This window comes from Martes martes (assembly GCF_963455335.1).
Source record: "Martes martes genome assembly, chromosome: 1".
Taxonomy (NCBI): domain Eukaryota; kingdom Metazoa; phylum Chordata; class Mammalia; order Carnivora; family Mustelidae; genus Martes; species Martes martes.
In genome coordinates, this window is record NC_137888.1 from 117,086,504 (window position 1) to 117,099,603 (window position 13,100).

The 13,100-nt window shown below is 39.4% G+C and overlaps 2 protein-coding genes across 6 annotated transcripts in view; one reads left to right on the plus strand and one right to left on the minus strand.

Moving 5' to 3' along the window:
- Nucleotides 1-3,438, plus strand: part of LRCH3 (leucine rich repeats and calponin homology domain containing 3) — a 118,893-nt gene extending 115,455 nt beyond the window's left edge. For all 5 annotated transcript variants that reach the window (XM_080796217.1, XM_080796218.1, XM_080796220.1 and 2 more), the window contains one exon: nt 333-3,438. In XM_080796217.1, coding sequence (XP_080652343.1) covers nt 333-455 — 123 coding nt within the window. In that variant the 3' untranslated portion in view covers nt 456-3,438. The remainder of the gene's footprint in view (nt 1-332) is intronic.
- A 735-nt stretch (nt 3,439-4,173) lies between these two features.
- Nucleotides 4,174-13,100, minus strand: part of DRC9 (dynein regulatory complex subunit 9) — a 39,944-nt gene continuing 31,017 nt past the window's right edge. Inside the window, exons 9-11 of the mRNA XM_080815417.1 lie at nt 6,292-6,423; nt 5,482-5,583; nt 4,174-4,648 (exon numbers count right to left, since the gene is read on the minus strand). Of these exons, the coding sequence (XP_080671543.1) occupies nt 4,511-4,648; nt 5,482-5,583; nt 6,292-6,423 (372 nt within the window). The 3' untranslated portion in view covers nt 4,174-4,510. The remainder of the gene's footprint in view (nt 4,649-5,481; nt 5,584-6,291; nt 6,424-13,100) is intronic.

The window sequence follows — 13,100 nt, forward strand, 5'->3', positions numbered from 1 at the left end:
TTTGACCCCATAGTATTCTCTTATCCTCTGTTTTATGTATTGTGTCTGTAACTTGTCCTTATTCCAGTTTTCCAAATGACCTGTATGTACGTTTTACTTGTTCTAATAAAGTGACAATGTCAGATGCCATCTCTGTGTAACTCGTATGAACAGAGGTCAGTTCCCCAGGTGCTGACCTGTCCTATCTCAGTTGACCTTTAGGAAAGAGAGAAGAGGTGCTTATGTTTTTGGTTTGGGTTTTTTTTGGGTTTTTTTTGTTTTTTTTTTCCATTCATTGATGTTCATCCTGTTTTCTCTTTTGTTTGTTTTTATGTTACGTTGTCCCATTTCAGGAGCAATTATGTTTGCCTCTGCACATTTTAGAAGAGAAAGGTTTGAGCCAGGTCGCAGTGACGGTGCAGGCTCTCCTGGAGCTTGCCCCGCCCAAGCAGCAGCACCACTTGTCTGCTGCGTGAGGACCCCGCGCGCGGGCACTGGACGCGAGCGCCGCTGCCAGCTGGCTGCTTCCACAAAGCTCTTACGTGTTCTTAAAAGGGACTGTTTCCATGATTCCTGACAGGAATATTTTGCTTCATTTCTCCATTTTAGGGGAGGTTATATCCGTTTCCATTGAATTGTTTTAGGAAGACACGGTTGGTTTTCGCAAGTGAAATTTCGTTCTTTCATCACTGAGAACCCGACACCGAAGCCTAAACTGGCTGGGCTTTCCTAGAGAGCAGGCTTGTCTCCCATTCCAGAAAGACAGCCTCTCAGAGGGATAGTTAGTTTTCCTGAAAGCACAGACACGCTACTATCTTTACCTGTTTCCTGTTTCTGGAACTGGTGGCTCATTAGATTCTCCTGGAACATTTGTTAAAGTGTAGATTCTCATTCCAGGAGGTCTAGAGCGGGGCCTGGGTATCTGCATTTTCAACAGACATAGTGAGACCACTTTCCCAAGCTGGGTAATTTTTGTATGATGTGGAAAGTAATGTGTTTATCAGCCGCATTTAAAATCAGAAGCTATATTACTTTGGACTGTCTGTCCAAGGCAAAACAAAAAATAACAGAACAAAAAAACTTATGTCTAAAGCAAAACAGGTATAATGTAGAAGGCCTAGATTTTTGCACGGTAAAGCAATGAGAGAGGTAAGTTGTATTTAAGGCCAGTGTCCTAGGCCTTCTCCCAACTTCTGTCTACTACCACCTAAAGCTTGGTTCTCATCTGTGACATTCTGTTATTACCTGAACATCGTAAACAAGCACTCTACACAGGGGTTCCAAATCCTTAGGATGGTAACGCGCACTACTCAGCATCGTTTGCATTGAGCTCCCCCACTGCCTCCCCCACACTGCTCGCAGGATACCGGGACCTGCAGATACCTTCCACTCACGGCCGATACACTTCCAGTTCCCTGACTGATGGAAGATTATGAAAACAGAGCAAAAGGAATAAAAGAGTAGCCAAGTTTCTTAATTCCTGTCAAGTAACTGCCAGTTTCCATGGCTGAAATAAGGCACTTGGGGCTTCTTTAGAAAACCATGTGCTGTCTCTGTATCTAGCTCATCAAATTCTACCATTAGTGCCTTCACTCATTTGTGGGCCAGGGAAGAGGGCCCAAGGCTCATGGAACACAAAGCCAGGAGCCTTTGTTCAAGCTTAAACCACTAAAGTCTCTCTTATTCTATTTTTTAACCCCCTTGTAGTTGTCAGCCTTTATAAATCAAATAAATAGAGTAAGTGAAGATACTAGTTATCTGAGGTTTTTTGGGTTGTGAACTGTTCTGGACTTTCTTTACCAATGCATGCATTCGAGCAAAATGTTCACTCTTTATCATGTAAGTGCAACTTCTAAAAGTAACTGGGTAAAATCATGTCGAGCATCTGGTCAAAATAATGTTTTCTCCCAGTTCTCACTGGGAAACAAGTTGAGCAGAACATTATCACTTTGTCAAAGTTTAAAATTAAGGAACATAAAACATCTGATCTTATAAAACATCTGACCTTCACTGACCTTACAGAACAAAAGTAAAATGTTTTTTAAGTGCTTAGAGCCAGACCCCATTAAATTTACATTTCTAAACAGACCCACCAATTAGAGAGACTTGTTTAGAATTTAGCTGTGTACATTTTTAAACTATAAGGATTTTTCCTTCTACTCAACATTAAACCTCAGTACATTCCAAATAATAGAAGCCATTTGAAATGAAACTCAGCAAAGAAGACTGTTTATCACCTATTATGTAAGGAATAATCCCAGAAGACATACATAATGCAACATTTGGAACATCTGCAACTAATTATCCCATAGGAGTAAGTGGAAGTTACCACTTATTTCACAACTGACACATAACGTGCAACCTTATTCACATATTTTCATCAAACTAATGCAAATTTATATTTGAATTACTAGGAAAAAATTGTGTACAGTTTGGGTTTGATAAAGAAAAAATATCAAATATATTGAATTTCTTTTCTAAATCAAGATGTTTTTGCTAGAAAATTTTTATATTCAGTGTTCTGTACGTACCATTTTTTTGTTTTTTGTTTTTTAATAAACCGGAAAGAAAATGTAACATTTAGCCTTGCTAGACTCCAGTGTAAGACAGAGACCCTGTAGGGGTTCCACTGAGCGTTGATGAGCTTCCTTCCTACTGAAGCAGTGGCTGACCAGTGAACAGAAGGAGGCTAAGTGCCCACCCACTAGGGCCCCTGACAGCCCTGGAGACTGGTAGTCAGCAGGTTCTCTGCAGACAGCTGCTGGGCGCAGGAGCCTTTCTTTGTCTGGCTAGAAGAGAATAGGGGGCTTATTAGGAGGTCACTCTCTTTAATAGCTTTTTTTAATACAGCCTTACAGCTAACCGAGGAGTCAATGATTTCTCTTACTTGCTACAGCCTAGCAGTAACTAATGATGTGTGACTCTGCCGATGAGTAGGACAAATTTTTAGCAACCAAGTACTAAAATGGTTATAGAAATGAAGGAAAACATGGATATTTAGAAACTTTTTTATATACGTATTGCAGTGAGATGGTTTACAGCAGATTTCATTTTATTTCTGAAATGTTGTAAACATGTAATTAGTAAAAGATTTTGTAAAACATTGTCCTATATTTGTATGTCTGTAAATATAATGCGTAAGTTCTAAGTATAAATATGTCAATATCATGTATGTTATTTTAAATTGCCTGTACACCACCTTACATGTTCACATTAAAATAAAAGCCAGCACTTCAATCGCATGAAATAAAGGCTGAACTGAAAATGTTCATACCTAGGGGCGCCTAGGTGGCTCAGTGGGTTAAAGCCTCTGCCTTCGGCTCAGGTCATGATCTCAGGGTCCTGGGATTGAGCCCCGCATCAGGCTCTCTGCTCAGAAGGGAGCGTGCTTCCCCCCTCTCTCTGCCTGCCTCTCTGCCTACTTGTGATCTCTGTCAAATGAATAAATAAAATCTTTAGGAAAAAAAAGAAAGAAAAGAAAATGTTCATACCTAAAGCATGGTTTCCTTGGCAAAAATGAAAGGTTATTTATTTAGTTCCCTGAAAGAACATCAGGAGAAACTGGGTCCTCATAACAGGCCCTTGAGATAAATTTTTTTTTAACTTTTCTAAGGAAGTATGGATAGCCATATTGCACTGCATTTGGAATTACATATAAGGCTTAATTTGTGAAATACACATGATGCATTTGGACACTTTTTTCTCTCAGAAATTACCAACTGTGCAATAGGGAAAGCTTTAGCTTCCCAAGACATTCTGCTTGGATTATCTGTACTCTTTTAGTACTGAAGGTGAGAATTGTTGAGGGAGCAAAACAGGCATAGACCCCGGTGTCTCTCTAATCAAAACTCTCTGCAGGCTAGTTTTCCAGCACGCCTGGGTCCCTGCCTTTACTATGTGTGGGTTGTACGTCCTCACATTTCTGTTTATTCCAATTTATTATTTTTGTAATTTATAATTTATATGCCTACCTATTTCCCAGAAAAAGAGCTGAAGCAACTTAAGATTCCATGCCCCCGCCACCCCAACAAAACACTCAGGTGATACTAACCTAAAAGGCAGGAAGGAACCAACTTTTGGACCTTACAGTGTCTGTATTCTGCCACACACTTTATAAACATCATCTTGTAGTTCTGAATAAACACTTGACTTTTGCTCAAGAGTTTTTTCACTGTAGTCAAAAGACAGAGACATTACAAAAATTACTGAAGTTTTAATGCATCACAACTAATAAGCCCATGAACTTTTTTTCTGGTAAGAAAAAGCAAGAGGAATCGTCACAAGGCTCCTAGATATACTTCTTCCCAGTGAAAGTTTTTCAAAATACAAAGTAGCCCTAAGTTGATGGTATAGTCCTAATTCAGGGTTTGAAAACTAATACAACAGGCAATGGGAGAGAACAGGCAGTGCCTGGAAATGTTCAAATAAGAAACAACCTGTAGATACAAGTTGTCTGTGCTGCTAAAATGTTTCTTCCTCCAAGTCCTCCTCCCTTATCACCAGAAGACCAGAGGAAAAGATGAGAACTCTGTCACTTTTTCTTGCCTCTCCTCTTGTCCTTGTCTTTGCCTTTACGTTTAGAGTCCTTGCCATCATCTTTCTCCTTCTTAGGCAGTCTGAAGCCACCAATTTCCCTCCGTACCATAGTGCCTCGCCACCAGGCCTGGAGCTGGAAGAGAAAGGGGGAGTGAGTACAATAGAACAAGCCTGCCAGTCCCCATCCTTTCTGCATAAGGAAGTTGTCTTGTCATAAAGTAACTTATGTCTGAAGAATGGTGTGTGTCTGAAGCATGGAAGCCGCCCCGCATGCTAAACTCTATTTATTCCCTCCACCTTCGTTTGAAAACAGGTCTTATCAGATAGCCTGGGATAACTTAGATAAATAGGATTTTGAGGAGATCCTCCAGGGGTGTCTGGCTGGCTCAGTTGGTAGAACATGTGACCTTGTTGTTGGGGCCGTGAGTTCAAGCCCTACACTGGGGATAGAGTTACTTTTAAAAATAAAATAAAGCAGCTCCTCCAAGAGCTGTTCTGACTATAAATAATATTCTTAAATTTGACCTTCGGGCATAAGTTGTAGGTCCTGCTTCCCCTGCTGACCACCACTTTCCCCTGGATTAAGAGTTAAGGACATGTCCCTTGCTACGTGAACCATCTCCCTGCACCGAGGACTGCAGGCAAATTCCAGTAATAACAAAAGGGCATCCTTCCTTACTGATCTGTTTCATGCTTCACAATAAATGAAAAAGAGACTTTGTGTTGCTCAGCGTTAGGCCAGCTATTGAATTGAAGGTGCCCTCAGATGCCAACTGTGGGGCGCCTGGCTGGCTCCGTCGGGTGAGTGACTGCCTTCGGCTCAGGTCATGATTCTGGAGTCCCAGGATCAGGTCCCTGCTTTGGGCTCCCTGCTCCTTTCTCCCTCTGATCCTCCCCCCTCTTGTGTTCTCTCTCAAATAAAAATAAAATCTTAGAAAAAAAAAGATGCCAACTCTGGCTTTCTACCTTTATGATGCTCTTCAATTCCAAGTCATCCTGTTCTCTCTTCTTCCTGGTCTTTTCCTTTTCTAACCGATCTTCGATGATGACCTGTTCATATTCCCTTATCTGTAAAAGTAAACATGGACCCTAGGTTATAAGACTATCCTGGCAAGGTGTGGCCCAGCCAGCATTGCACTTTTAATACAAAATTTGAAAATAAAGCATGCCAAACATAAAGATAAACCAACGAAAAGAAAAACTAAGTGGATTCCTATGGTATAAATATTCATATACTAACGATATAAAAATGTTTCAGTTTGGAGCAAATTTGCTATAAAGTCTTGCATAAAAATGAACTAGTAACTTGTGTGCTTAATGACCTCAAAGTACTGTTTTTTAAACTCATAGAAAGTACACATACAAATAGCAGTCATCTTTTAAAAGAGATATTTGGGAAGTTTTACAGTTATTCAATGATGAAACAATAATCAGAAGCTTTTTAAAATTCATAATTTACAGATTAGCTTCAGAGACCATAAAGTAGAAATAGTAACAGTATCTATCTCAAGAGGCTGTGAGGGTGAAGTAAGTCCTTCGGAATGTTAATAAGTGCCTGGGACAGAACAAGCACAATGGAGGCTTTTCAGATGCCACTAATACTGTCCCCATCGCGGATGCCATCGTCATCGTCGTAATCATGGGAGAAGAGGCTCAGTGGTTTACAGGCACACCTCCACTTTGTCACCAGAAACGGTGCCACGCAGCTACTGTAGCTCAGCTACCACCCGTTCCTCAGGCGTGCTCAGCCTTAGACTGTGGAGACTGTTTCCTTACCGTCCTCGCAAGTTCTTGAAGGTGTGCTAAGTCACTGGCCTTAGCAGCTTTGAGAGCATTTAGTTCATTCTGTTTCATTTCCGTGTCCTTATCAAATTTCTCCATCCAGAACTCTAGCTTTTCCTCAAGTTTCTGTTTGGAAAGAACATTAAAACATGGTTCCACCAGACACAAAGCCTTATTATGAAATCATTTATATAAGGTTCAATAACCAGCAAAACTTCCCTATAGTGAAAAAAGGCAGAATCATGGCTACCTCTAGGGGTTGCTTGATTGGATCAGGAAGGGACACAAGGGAGACTCTGGGATGTTGTAAACGTGTTCTCTATGTGGGTGGTGGTTACAGGAGTGTGTGTGTATGTGTGTGCAAATGTTCATCAAACTATATACTTAATGTTTGTATACTTAATATTATTACTCAATTTAAAAACAGAAGGAAGAGGGCCTTCCAGGGGTCTGGATAAGGGAAATTGGAAAGGAATAAAGCGTAGGTAGAAAATTCTAAAGGATAAGGAATGGCATCAGATAGTTCTTTGATTAATAACAGTAAATACCAGGGTGCCTGGTGGCTCAGTCGGATGGGCGTCTGCCTTCGGCTCAGGTCATTATTGGGTCATTATCGGGTCATTATCGGATCCTGGGATGGAGCCCTGCGTCATCGGACTCCCTGTTCAGCAGGGTATCTGCTTCTCCCTATCCTTCTGTCCCTTCCCCCTTCTCATGCTCTCTTTCTCTCTCTCAAATAAATAAATGAAAAATAAAATCTTTTAAAAAAAAACAGTAAATACCAATTGAGAAGGGTACAAAGTCTTCAAAATCCTAGAAAATAAAAAATGTGAATCTAAGATTCTGTACTTAGCTAACCTAGCATTCAAATGTGAGGAAAGACTGACTGACTATACCTGTTCTTTCCAAAAGAGTTACTCAAGAGTGTATTTTAGCAATGAAATCTAAAATTTCATTTTAGAAAGAGATAGTACATGTGAGAAACGACAGCATGTATATTTAAGCTACATAAAATACTTTTTTAAAGTAAATCACAATCTGGAACTAAAATCCCAAATTAGGCAGTATAGTCTCCTGGAAAAACCAGACAGGCTCTGAAGACAGAGTGCCTAGGTTTCGCTCCTAGCTCTGGCACTCAAGTATGTTAACTTAAATTCTTTAAGCCTCAGTTCCCTCATTTATAAAATGGAAATACGTAATGAATGATTTCAACATGGGATGTAAGAGAGGAAGAGAAGAGGTAAAACTTCGCTTTAATAAAGACAAGAACATATAAGTATTGATTAACTCTAGACTTAAGATGCACAGAGTATACATATATATGTTAAAGTACAGAAAAAAGTATAAAGAATATGCTTTGAACAAAGTATCAATATGTTAAAATGTGAAGGGTTACCACTCCAAGAATATAATGCATAACTTCCAAACTCCTAGATCATGTACTTCAAGAATGAAACCTCAAGAGGAGTCTTTAGCCTCTAATTCTGAAACTAATAACACATTATATGTTAATTAATTGAATTTAAATTTTAAAAAATAAAACAAGTGGAATATAAGGAAAAAAAGAACAGCAGCATAACGCAAGGAAAACAACACAAGCTTCAGAGCCTATCAGAGGCCTGTTCAAATCTTCAGTCTCCCATTTTCTAGCTGTATATATTGGACATGTTAATTAATACCTCTGAGGCTTTGTTTCTTCTTTTGTAAAATGGGAATATTACTACTTATTTCCTGGGAATATTATGAAGAATAGATATAATGTATACGGTGCCTGGCACTAAAAGGCTTTCAATAAATGGTGCTTATTTTAATTATCAATCAATAAACAAAAGTTTAAAAAAAAAGAGGAGTATTTAGGTTGTACATTGACATGGAATTTTTTAAAAACGTGAGTCAATTATTCTGATCAAGTTAAAGAGAACATATCAGTTTGGTGCAATCATGTCTTTAACATCTCTAAGTCTTGTTAACATTTTTTTTCTTTTTTTTTAAAAAAAAGAGAACAGTCTCCAGGCAGGTAAAAAGAACTGGCTAAAATGTAATAACATCATTTGATATTTATTGAACTTCTAGATATATTAATTTCTATTTATGGCAAATGATACTGGTTTTTCTTTTACAGTAATAATATAAAAATTAAATTTTGTTGAAGTGAGTATATACAAAATAATAACACAGGTGGTATGCTGATATTACAAAACTAAGAAAGTGGTATGCAAATAATGAGTTTGCACTAGATAGCAAGAAACCAAACAATATGGGACACCTGGGTGGCTCAGTCAGTTAAGTATCTGCCTTCTGCTCAGGTCAGGATCCCTGCTCAGCAGGGAGGGAGCCTGCTTCTCCCCGTACCTCCTGCTCCCCATGCTTGTTCACATTCTCTCTCTCTGACAAACAAAATCTTTAAAACAATTAACTAAGAAAAAAAAAAAATCAAACAATAAAAATTCCATCAATCCAACAGAAGAAGGAAAGAAACACCAAGAAGCTTGAAAAGCAGGAAATATAAAATAAGATGAAAAAAGTAAATACAAACAAATTAAAAATCACAATAAAAATAAACTGAGGTAAATTTCCATATTATAATAGGGGCACCTGGGTGGCTCAGTGGGTTAAAGCCTCTGCCTTCTGCTCAGGTCATGATCCCAGGGTCCTGGGATCAATCCCCACATCGGCCTCTCTGCTCAGCAGGGAGCCTGCTTCCTTCCTCCTCTCTCTGTCTGCCTGCCTCTCTGCCTACTTGTGATCTCTGTCTGTCAAATAAATAAATAAAATCTTTAAAAAAAAATTTCCCTATCAAAATAAAGAGTCTCCGATTTTTCAAAAAAGTCAATCTATGAACCATTTATAAAAATCACAGCTAAGGGACGCCTGGGTGGCTCAGTTGGTTAAGCAGCTGCCTTCGGCTCAGGTCATGATCTCAGCGTCCTGGGATCGAGTCCCACATCGGGCTCCTTGCTCGGCGGGGAGCCTGCTTCTCCCTCTGCCTCTGCCTACCACTCTGTCTGCCTGTGCTCGCTCGCTCTCTCTCTCTCTAACAAATAAATAAATTTAAAAAAAAAATCACAGCTAAAACAATATAATCATAGCAAAAAGAAAGCAGGTTTGGCAAGTAGTATCTGGCAAAACAGAATTCAAACCAAAAATAATTAAATAAGACAAAAAGGGATAGTTTATCCTGAGAAAAGGCATGTTCTATTAAAAAGATATTGTAGTTAGGAAGTTTTATATTCTAATGCCATTTTAGAATATATAAAGCAATTATTAGAAATATGAGAAATTGAGATTCAAAATCATCTTAGGAGGCTCACATACTTCTCTGAAATTAACAGCTCAGGTAGATCAAAATAAATAACAACATGAAGAATCTGACAGACTATTAGACATTTTTTTAAAAAAGATTTTATTTTATTTATTTATTTAGAGACAGCAAGCAAGAGAGAGCATGAGCCAGGGGAGAGCACGGCAGAAGCAGACTCCCTGCCGAGCAGGGAGCCCGACATGGGCCTTGATCCTAGAACCCAGAGATCATGACCTGATCCGAAGGCAGACACTCAACCAACCAAGCCACCCAGGTGCCCCAGACTATTACACATTTGTACAGATTTGTACCTAACAGAGAATAAAGATTCTTTTCAAATACCCATGGAATATTCACATAACCTCAGCATATATGAAGCCCAAATGAGGGCTCAACAAATCCCAACAGGCATAAGTCTTAAATTTCACATAACGACACCACAATGGAAGACAGTGTAGACGTCAAAGGGTTGTCAGCAATAGAAAGCCTACACATTTCTCCAACTCCAGCTACCTGGACATTTAAGAAATACACTTTTAAGGGCACCTGGGTGGCTCAGTCGGTTAAGCGTCTGCCTTCGGCTCAGGTTGTGATCTCAGGGTCCTGGGATCAAGCCCCACATCAGGCTCCCCGCTCAGCAGGGAGCCTGCTTCCCCCTCTCTCTCTGCCCTTCCCCCTGCTTGTGTTCGCTTGTACACTCTCTCCTGCTCTGTCTCTAAATAAATAAATAAATATCTCTAAAATTTAAAAAAGGGATGATAACTTAAGCATTATGTATCAAAACCTGTATACTGCAGCCAAACAGTACCCAGAAAATATGTTGGGTTACATGCATATAGTAGAAAATAATAAAATTCAAAAGTCAATGAACAGACCATTTAAAAAACTAGACAAAGATTAACAACATAAACTCAGAGGAAGTATGAGAAAATAATTACTCAAAATTGAAGTGAAAACCAACGTGAAAAATGAAAAAAAAAAGTATTTGCTCAATAAAGCCAAAAGATGGTTTTTGCAAAGACCAATAAAATGGTCAAAACTTTGACAAATCATTTAAGCAAGAAAAAGGGAGAGAAGACACAAATTTTTTAAAATAAAGATGAGGGGTGCCTGGGTGGCTCAGTCAGTTAGGCTGCTGCCTTTGGCTCTGGTCATAATCCTAGGGTCCTGGGATCGAGCCCCGCGTCGGGCTCCCTGCTCAGCTGGGGGCCGGCTTCCCCCTCTCCCTCTGCCTTCTGCTCTGCCTGCTTGTGCTCTCTCTCAATCTCTCCATCAAATAAATAAAATCTTTAAAAAATAAAATAAAGATGAAAACAATAACTGCATAAATAAAGGAACTTTTAAGTTGTGAGAGGCTGTGGAGCACATCTTTATACCAATAAATTTGAAATGAATGTTTTAGATGAAATGAGTTCTTTCTAGGAAGAAATTACCAAAAATGACTCAAAAAGAGATTATTTAAGTGAAGACATCAATAATCATTTAAATAATTGAAAAGGTAGCTAACCATCTCCCCTTGAAAATGGTACTCAAACAAGATTGTCTATGAGTAAATTTTAGCAAAGTTTCAAGGAACAGATAATAATCTATTTGTTCTATTGGTATTTTTAGGTTTCAGAGCATAGAAAGACGGAAAGCTTCCCAACTCAAGCTGCTAAGCTACCATAACTGTAACAATACAAAGAACACTAAAAAATAAATCTATAGGTTAAACTTGTTTATGGAATATATAAATACAAAATAAAAATCTATAAATCAATCTAGCAGTCTGTTAAAAGAATAATATATTATGAACAAGCAGGGTTTATCCCAAGAATTTAAAGATGATTCATCAATAAATCATTACTATATTTTACTTTATTAGCATATCAAAAAAGAAAAAGCCCATATGTCAATGGATGGAAAAAATCTATCTTATAAAACATCGAAACTCGTTCCAGATTAAAAACGAAAAACAAAAAACAAAAAACTCAGCAAGACCGAAAGGAAACTTATTTAACTTGATAAAAGTTTATCTACTGCAGACCTATGGAGTATACCTCATACAACCCCCATTTGTGCCGGTTATCAATTTATTGCCTCTCAACTCTAAATGCATCCTTCACCGGCCAACTTTGTCAACCAGGATGCTTGCTCTAACTTGGTTCTTTTGCCACCTGGCACAGTGATAAGCCTTGTCAGTAGAGGGCGCTAAAGGGACATGACAGGAGAGCGTCTCTCCCTTGTTTGAGTCCTTCCTCTTTTGTTCCTGGGGCATAGGGCTGACAGTGGCATGTGTGTGGGACACTGATGCCACTTACTCACCAACAAGTTTTGCTGACATAACAGGAGGATTCTTGCTTACCAAAGAACCCACCATTCCCAGTTTGTCCACTTTACCCCACTACCTATGAACCTGCTCTGACCCAGGGCAACGAAGCAAACATCTCTGTTCCTCCCTTCCTTGGATACCATCCTTTGACCCTAGGGTGTTTCTTTAGAGTTCTCTTTTATCCTTTCTTTGCAGCCAATTCCTTACTCTCAGTTAATGATTCTTTTGCTAAACATTCCCTGCTGAAAGAACTGTTGTGTTTTCTGTCACCTAACTGAACAGTGATTCAAAACTGGTACCAAAAGTAGCTTCTGTCCCACCTTCTCATTCATAAGTCCTACTAAGGCACCCAAAGTCCTTGCTTTGTCCTGTTCAGCAGATAGAATCAGCAAGGGGACTACTACAATGTTTTGTAGAAAGTCAAAGCAAGCAAGATCTCTGCAGACCATATTATGGCAGAAAGAACAGAAGGGACACAGCCCTGATGTGAGCCTGTGAGGATGTACGGTTGACCCTGCCAGGTAAAAGCTAACTGCTTCTAGAGGTTCTTCCAAACTGGGCTGGAGACACAGGCTTTGGTCAGCCGCCTACCGAGTGCCAGTGGCCTCTAAAGAATTTCTCCAGTCAAGATACTACACCTGGAACTGTAGCTGCAATTGGAGTCATCGCCTGATTGCATTTACAATAGTCCACAGTCATTGTCCAAGATCATTCAACTCAACAGGCCACACTGTTTAGCTAAATGGGGATGTGGTAAGTATCACTACCTCTGCTGCTTTATTTATTGTTGGCACTGATCTCTGCCTTTGCGGTAGGGGTGCAGCATCTGCTTATGATTTACTATGTTGGTAGGAAGGGGAAGTTCCAGAGACTTCTACTTGGTCCTTACTACCATAATGGCCCTCACTCCATAAATCAGAGAACCAATGTGGAAATTCTGTCTGTTGCCGAGTATGTCTATTCCAATTCTATGTTCAGTAGTGGGAAATAACTACAGGGTGGATCCACAGAACAAGTGGGCCTGGAGTAAAGCAGATCCACCAATCACCTGAGCACTATAATCCCTCATTTTGAGTAGGGACGACCACGGTATTGTTTCAGGTCCCTAGGAATTAATATCAAATCAGAGCCAATGTTTAGTAATCTGAAAGAGTCTGGATATTTTCTGTTTTCCAGTGTATAGTAACTCTA